The sequence below is a fragment of the Fusarium tjaetaba genome, assembly GCF_013396195.1.
Source record: "Fusarium tjaetaba strain NRRL 66243 chromosome Unknown NRRL66243_c0000047, whole genome shotgun sequence".
NCBI classification, from domain to species: Eukaryota; Fungi; Ascomycota; class Sordariomycetes; order Hypocreales; family Nectriaceae; genus Fusarium; species Fusarium tjaetaba.
The window spans coordinates 589-8,313 of NW_023501243.1; the positions used below are offsets into that span (position 1 = coordinate 589).

Here is a 7,725-nt window from a genome sequence, read left to right on the forward strand (position 1 = left end):
TCACCTTCTTTACCCTGGCCTTCGCAAGATGGGCATCGCCTTCACCCCCATCAAGCGTATGACAACCGGTTTCATCATCTCGGCCCTCGCCATGGTTGCATCGGCTGTCATGCAACACTTCATTTATGAAAAGAGCCCCTGTGGCAAGTATGCCAATACAGCGGGTTGTGAACCCGCCGACATCAACGTTTGGGCTCAGTGCCTACCTTACATCCTGATCGGTCTCGGCGAGATCTTCGCCAATGTCACATCCTACGAGTATGCCTACTCCAAGGCTCCCGACAACATGAAGTCCCTCGTCATGTCCGTCAACCTCTTCATGTCCGCCTTCGCCTCGGCCATCGGCCAGGCCTTCACTCCTCTCTCCGGCGACCCTCTCCTCGTCTGGAACTACGTCGTTGTTGCCGTCATCGCTTTCGTCGGTGGTGTTGCCTTCTGGTTCAACTTCAAGCATCTCGACGCCGAGGAGGACAAGTGGAACATGCTCAAGGCTTCTGAGTACAAGGGTACCTACCAGCCCAACGCTCTGGAGAACAAGATTTCGGAGGAGCATGAGGAGCCTGCTGCTCCTAGGGACATTGAGAAGATGTGACTACCTCCCACTTGTAAGACTTGCTATAAATTTAGTTGTTGAGATACCACCATAGTCTATGATTAGATTGCCTGTTTGAGCAATGTCAATACATATTACATGACTTTACCGTTTGAGTGTCTTGACGTGAATAAGCTATTTGGCTTTTGAACTGTCTTGGTTGATTGTGTTTGCATTTGAGATGACTTGTACAGGTAGCAGGAATTGATGCTTTGTTCTACCTTGACATGTTAAGCAAACGCTGTCAAAGGTCAATTGACTTTGGCTTGACTAGTCAATTCATGGATGAGACAGGTGGCTAGAAAAACCGTCCGAGACTTCAGCACTGATACAGAGGCCGAAGATCTCTCCATGTTGTCATGTTCTGAGCAGAGTTGGTGCATTGGATGCCGTGGACAGCTAGTGGAGGAAAGAGAACCCAGGATCATGATCTTAAATCCTGAGAAGACTTAGCTGATCTGAGGCTCAACTTAGGATACAGTCTATCAAGTTTATCTTCATACTTAATCCCAAGGGCTGATGTTTTCGCTCTCCGAGGACAGTTACTCAACGGAGCCGATAAGCTCAGCAGATTGCGATAACAGATAAGCGCAGATATGTACATAGCGGGGTTCACTAACGATACCATCACTTCGATACAGGGGCAGAGCTCAAGTGCAGCGTAACATTCATTTTAACACGAGAAACATCGTAACCTTGATAGCATGAAGTCTATCACTGTGTGTGAGGGTGTTACAATTTATACACACAGATCTCACCAGCTGCTTGGTCTCAAAACGTCTCATGTTTCTCTGTTCTCAAGTATTATAATGCTATAAAAAGGCATGGTCTGCAATTTATGATACACTTTAGGTTATTGAACCTTGCGAAGCTATTGAATCGCTGTGCGCTGAGTCATTGTTCCAAGATACGAGGTTTGTTGAAGATGGAGGCAGCCGAAATGTGAAATGGAACGCAGCTTGAAATCCGGAAATAGCACGGAAACACGATTATCCCTGTTTGCCCTCGTAGCCAACACCATCCAGCCTTTCTTCACTGCCAATTCCATACAAAATAGACCATCGAATGTCCCGCTAGACCCCCATGTAATCGTCGCTGTCAAGTGCAGATCCAGCGTTGGCATTCGCGTTCTTGAGAGCCTTCAAAGGACCACGTCCAACCCTCGCATCAAGATCCTTCTTGATCCACGCCCACTTTGGCTTGACTCGTCCATTCGGGAGGAAACAAATCGGCATTCCCTCGAAGAAACCCTCTCCAGCGAGCGGCCCATCGAGGAAAAGGCCGCCAGTTGCGCGACGTCGTGCAGGGACGGACTGCCACATCTTCTGAGCGAGCTTGACGTCAAAGTCGGGAGTGTCCAGTCGGGGAAGGTTGATCTCAAAGTTCATAGCCTGAGTAGAAGTTAGAATTGGGAGGGAGAGAGGGGGAGAAGGGTTCGGACCTCGATTTTGGCGAGTTTCGCATGGCGTTCGACGTGACGCGCGAGGCTGCCGTTGCGGTTGACGAGCACGGCTTTGCAGACAGGGCAGTTCTTGGAGGAGCCGCCGATTGAGTTGATCGATCGGGCTTTGGGAGGTGAGGAAGAGGGGAAGGACTCGGAGACTGGAGATGATGGCTTGGGAGGCGAGGAGGGAAGAGATTTGCGCTTGGGTATGGTGTTGCGAGTCATGATGATGAGGTTTTGTGAAGGTGAAGGTAAAGATGAGGAGTACTGGAGAGGTTTGAAGTGTTTAGAAGAGCTTTGAGGAGGTGGAGGGAAAAGCTCAAAGGTAAAATGAGAAGAGGGTTGACAAGGGATGATGCTTTGGGTACATTTGTGGATGCATACGAAGAAGCGACCGTGCCACTGTTGACAGGTCCTGGGTCAAAATGGCTTGAAAAAGGGTATAATGTTACGGAAATAAGACGCTGTGGGCTCAGCTGCAGCATCAAGATCAGACGAAGTCAACTACCAAGCGCTGCAGGAGCCTTTAGACATTGTAGCACCATTTCACCATGAGATCGCAAGCAATTGAGAACTTCAAAGCGAACGCAAATGTCTTGGAGGCGAAATATCTATTGAACGTATTTGTCTAGTTCTCATACCCATCCCAGGAGTATTCGTCTTCCCATGCCCATGCCATAGCCCATTACAACGCCCTAAGAGACGAAAGAAAACTTAGGNNCGGCGTAGCTTAGCCTAAGTTTAGGGTCCCTTTTGCAGAGTTTATGCTAACGCCTTGTATCAAGGTCTGATGTTTCCCTACTCCCCAAGGCCCCCATCGCATCAACACTCCTGTACTCATCCCCGAGACGGACGCTTGTTGCTGAGCTCGCGATCCAAACCGTCTCCAGCTCTCTTCAGCGCACCGCGCGACATCTCCTCAAGGCGCTCCTTGCATTTATTCTCCAGCTCCGAGAGCACACTGCACGTCTCTCTAAGCATTCGAACGTCGTTTCGCTTGAGACAACCAGCAAGACTCGCAGCGCTCACAGCGCGATGAGCCGCGCTGACATTGTTGCCTGGGGTCATGATTAGGCCATTACAATATGTAGTAGGATAAGTGTACTTACGAATGTCCCTGGCGAGATCGAGTAGGGAATCAGCTGGGCGGTCATTGATCTGCTTCTGCAGCTCCTCGTTCCGATCGGTCAGGTTGAGGATGAGAGCCTGGGTTTCGTCGTCGGCATGGATGTTCGTTTGCCTTTGACCAGCTTTGAGGCCGAGCTCGTAGGCCTGGCTGCTGACATCCTCGAGGAACTTCTGGTGCTCGAATGAAGCAACGAAGCTGAGCTTCCTCAGTTCGGAGGGCCTTTCGTCGGAGGGATTGTTGGAGGGGCTGCTTGAGCTTTGGGATGACATTGTGTTTAGTGTAGTTGTTGAAGCAGTGAAGTAGAGTGAGGTGAATGGAAGCTTAGAAGTGAAGTGTTTGAAGGTGATGAGGTTGAGAGAAGAGGAAAGGAGAAGGAAGCGTGATATAAATAGGAGAAACTCGAAGGCGTTGAGATTGGGTTTATTGCTGGTGAATCAGAAGCGTAGATGGCTTTTTAAACATGGGAGAAGTAGGCGTTCTTTGTGCGTTGATGGGGGATGATGCGGTGTCAATATTTTCGTCTAGACTACTTCTGCCTGCTGGTCTATCTCCATCCTCACACAAACTTATTTCATTCAACGTGCCTTTCATTCTTCCTCCACAAACAACAACCAACCAACGACATACAACAAACACACCATTAGCATCACCCTCCTGCTTGCGCATCACTTCAATGGTCAAACTTCGCCTCAGGAACGCTTCTTCCACGAATGGAAATGATGCGCCGGTGCCAGCAACACCCACCAACACTCAAGTCGACCCTCCGTTTCGACTCGGGGTTCGATTCCATCCCCACGATGGGTCTACGAGAGTCCAAGTGAGTACTTACCCAGCATTCCCCTTTTCACCCGCGACTCTACTCTAACATAACGTGCTCCAGGAGAGAAACTTTGTAAGGCTCTCCAATGCGCTGACCAAGGTCTCAATGTATCCCAGTGACCTTCCATACGAACCCACGACCGGACGTTTGTGCGAAAGTCTCATTGCTGCCTTCAGAGAGGTGGAGCAGGCAATGCCGCTTCACCTTGCAATAAGGCTCAAGCAGGCTGTCATACAGACAATGAAAACCATGCCGAAGATGGGAAGTATCAGCAAAACCAAAGTTAGCAGCATGATGCCATACCAGAGATTGGCCGGAAAGCATGCCATCGAAAAGAAACTTGGCTATCCAGACTGGTTCTTCATGGCAGTCTGGCTTGGTCCCGGACATCCGTTTCTCGGAGATATTCGCAAAGACATGTCAGATGTCTGGGGTGTAGAGTTTCCGACCGACGAGATCATCTATCCCCTGATCATGAACCGCGAAACCGAAGTGAGGCTTTTCAACGGAGAAATTGCCCCTACCCCAACTGAAGACTCCATCGAGGAGCGAGCAAAGACCATCAAGAAGACGATCAACGAGTCATCTGTCAACGGCCTCAGCGCTGCTATCAAAGACCATCTCCCCGATGCCTTCAAAGATTTAGGCGACGCAAGCAAAGTGCATGCATTGGAGACCAGCCTCGCCTCAACAAACCGCGAACTCGAAGATGCAAGAAAGAAAGTCATCAACCTCGAGAAACAACTCACCGAGGCCAAAGCATCACAAGCCCGCTCACAAGAGAAGACCAACAGCGAACTACAGAAGACTAAGAGCGACATGGAAACCCTCCGAAAAGAGATCAGACAGCTCAAAGCCGCACAAGGTTCGACCGATAACGTGAAGAAGGATGTCCAAGCACTTCGGGTGACGCTCACCCAGCGAGTGACCGATACCCAGGCCAAAGTCGAGAAGGACATGAGTACCTTGCGCAGTAAGGTAGCTCAGTCAGCCGAGAAAGCGGAAAAGGCAGTGGAGACTGGGGCGTTGGTTCTGAGCGTCTTGTCGACTCCCGGAGGTCAGAAGCGGAAGATGGATGAGATTTCTTGAGAGAAACACCTGGTCTTAGACTCACTAAACTTAGACTAAGGTATACTTGATTTACCTAGATCATCCTACATGTATACTAAGTTATACTAAACTTACCAAAGTCTTGCCGTCACCTAGCCTAAAGATCTCAAGTTTTGTCCATAAGGATCAACAAACTATACAAAACTCATCATACTCAAATAGTAGCTCAATAAGATCAAAAATATGTATTCATAAATCGTATCCAACACCGTCATATATGGTATATCTTAGACAAATCCGCGTATAATCCTCATACAAGATTCAATCTCAAATGCCAACAAAACAGCCCAAATTCTACTGTGTATCCAAGCCCTAGACCTTGCCCTGCTTATCATCAATGACCAACAATCCAGCATCAATCCCAGCTCTAGCAAACCTATCACCCAACACACCAACCGTTCGCTGAAAGTCCCGCTCAACACCAAAGTCCTCGGCGAGAACAGTGTCAAACAGCGCATGCTCACGACCAACGACGATCAAATCGCCAACGCTCAGACGAGACTTGCCAACAGTCTCGCGAGCGTGCGCGACAGCGAGGTCGGGGATGTTGCGGACGGAGTCAACAGAAATCTCAACAAAGGTCACGCGGCCCTCGAGTTTGCCGGAGGCGTTGCTCTTGGCGGTGTTGAGGAGATCCATGTCGCTGGCGGAGGGAACACTCTCGATGTTCTTGTCGTCGGGGGTGATGTGATCGTCTTCGTTGAAGTGAAGATGGATGACGTGGATGGAGACGTGAGGGTTGTGGGCGAGCTGAAGGGCGAAGAGGAGAGCGGCGCGGTCATCTTTGCCGCCGATGAAGGGCACAAAGATGCTCTGGCGCTGGTCTACCGGTCTATGGATGATGGCGCCATCGTGGCCGCTGTGGACTGACAGACCGGTGCGGGTTCGAGTGAGAGTTGGCTTTCTGGACGAAGCATCGCTGTTAGGATTGCGGTTGATGAAGATACCAGTCGTGCAAATTGATCGCTGAACAGCGGCGGCAACGTAGTCGATGTACGTTCTGTTAAAGAAGCGGTCATTGGGGTTACCGGTCTCAGTCAAAGCAGCAGCGGCAGAGCTCTCCTCAGCCAGACCTCCGTAGGTACTCCAGGGAATGAGCATAAAGTCCGATCTGGCTTCCTCGGCATACTTGACGATGGTCTCTGCATAGGCGTTGGTAGGAATGATGGAGACTTGGCCAGCAACAGCTACGCCATTGAGGCGGGAGAAGGTCTGGAACGCCGAGAAGACAGCATCGCGGGAAGCATACTCATCAAGCTCGGCAGACTGCATGACTGAGGAGGTACGGTCTGTCAACTCCATGAGACGTACGCCACGAACTTCAAGAGGGCGATTGGGAATTGGCTGAGTCTTCTCCTCAGAAGTGGAGTCGGCGGCCTCAACGGTTGAGTCTGGAAGAGCATGAGTGGGCTTTCGAGATCCTCCGAGAAGCGACACGAGGTTGAAAAGTCCGGGAAGAGCGTCGAGGCGGAGATGAAGAATGACGCGATGAGTTTGAGACTTGTCGAGAGCCTCTTCCATCTTGTGCTCAGAAGTTTGAGCCTCAGTCTGGAGAGGGTTTCCATCCCAGTCAATCTCTCCTCGGCGCCACTTGTCGACCTTCTGGCGATACCAGACAGGGTAGAGCCATTTAGTGAGCGGGGAGGTTGTCACGGTGGTGACCTGACTCAATTAGCGGTGAATTGAAGGCGTAAAGACGATTATACTTACAACTGCCATGACGACAAACATGGTGAAGGTTCGACTGGAGAGAATACCGGCTTGAAGACCAATGTTCTAGAACTGTTAGCACGGTGAAATTCACCACCAACGAGTAACTTACCAGCACAATAAGCTCAACAAGACCCTTGCAACTCATCAAGGCACCGATAGCCAAGCTTTCTCGCCAGAGACACTTGGTGAGACGAGCGGCCAGTGTACCAGCAATGATCTTGCCAAAGAAGGCACATGCAATGATGGCAATAACATATCCCCAGGTAGTGCCATCGTTGAGCAGACCAAGATTAGTGTTGAGACCAGACAGCGCAAAATAAAGCGGCAGAAGTATAGAACCGACGAGATCCTCAATCTTTTCGGTCAACTTGATGGCAAAACCACCGTCGTGCGGACAAATGAGACCTATAAGGAACGCACCGAAAATGGCGTGAACACCAATGGCGGCTGTTTGAAGTTAGATATGAAGGTGAATCGGAACAGCGATCTTACCAGTGAACCAGGATGAGGCCAAGACGAGAAGAAGAGTCAAGGTAGTAATGCCCTGTGATGGGCCATTCTGGATACTGTCGGTGCGGCGCAAAACCCAAAGAAAGACTGGCCGAACAGCAAAAACCAGGAAAAGAACCCAAGCTACGGCGGTCAAAAGGACATAGAGCGCCGTGAGACCATTGGCGTTGTTGACAAGAGCGACACTCAGGGCGAGAAGAACCCAGCCAACAACGTCGTTGCCAATGCCCGCAGCAATAACAGTGACACCGACTGAAGTTGAGAGGAGCTGAAGCTCAGAAAGAATACGGCAAAGAACAGGGAAGGCGGTAATGGCAAGCGCAGTTCCAATGAAAAGAGCAAATGTGCCAAAATCCATATCATTCATGGTCCCCTCATCGCCGTATTCCTCGTACAAGCCCCAAGCG

At 50.2% G+C, this 7,725-nt stretch overlaps 5 protein-coding genes across 5 annotated transcripts in view; 2 read left to right on the plus strand and 3 right to left on the minus strand.

The window, feature by feature from the left end:
• FTJAE_2499 (oligopeptide transporter) overlaps positions 1–592 on the plus strand; it is a gene marked incomplete at both ends in the record, with an annotated part of 1,180 nt that extends 588 nt beyond the window's left edge. The window contains one exon of the mRNA XM_037348698.1: positions 29–592. Coding sequence (XP_037210387.1) covers positions 29–592 — 564 coding nt within the window. The remainder of the gene's footprint in view (positions 1–28) is intronic.
• A 1,073-nt stretch (positions 593–1,665) lies between these two features.
• Positions 1,666–2,261, minus strand: FTJAE_2500 (uncharacterized protein; the record flags this gene model as incomplete). The annotated part of the gene is made up of 2 exons (XM_037348701.1): positions 1,666–1,983; positions 2,034–2,261. The coding sequence occupies 2 exons, from the start codon at positions 2,259–2,261 to the stop codon at positions 1,666–1,668; spliced, it is 546 nt and encodes a 181-aa protein (XP_037210388.1).
• Positions 2,262–2,873: 612 nt separating this feature from the next.
• On the minus strand, positions 2,874–3,434 carry FTJAE_2501 (uncharacterized protein; the record flags this gene model as incomplete). The annotated part of the gene is made up of 2 exons (XM_037348702.1): positions 2,874–3,094; positions 3,146–3,434. 2 exons carry the CDS (start codon positions 3,432–3,434, stop codon positions 2,874–2,876), a joined length of 510 nt encoding a protein of 169 aa, XP_037210389.1.
• A 404-nt stretch (positions 3,435–3,838) lies between these two features.
• Positions 3,839–5,074, plus strand: FTJAE_2502 (uncharacterized protein; the record flags this gene model as incomplete). The annotated part of the gene is made up of 2 exons (XM_037348703.1): positions 3,839–3,982; positions 4,046–5,074. 2 exons carry the CDS (start codon positions 3,839–3,841, stop codon positions 5,072–5,074), a joined length of 1,173 nt encoding a protein of 390 aa, XP_037210390.1.
• Positions 5,075–5,407: 333 nt separating this feature from the next.
• FTJAE_2503 (K(+) H(+) antiporter 1) lies at positions 5,408–7,685 on the minus strand (the record flags this gene model as incomplete). The annotated part of the gene is made up of 4 exons (XM_037348704.1): positions 5,408–6,757; positions 6,806–6,871; positions 6,918–7,255; positions 7,301–7,685. 4 exons carry the CDS (start codon positions 7,683–7,685, stop codon positions 5,408–5,410), a joined length of 2,139 nt encoding a protein of 712 aa, XP_037210391.1.
• Positions 7,686–7,725: the final 40 nt, after the last annotated feature.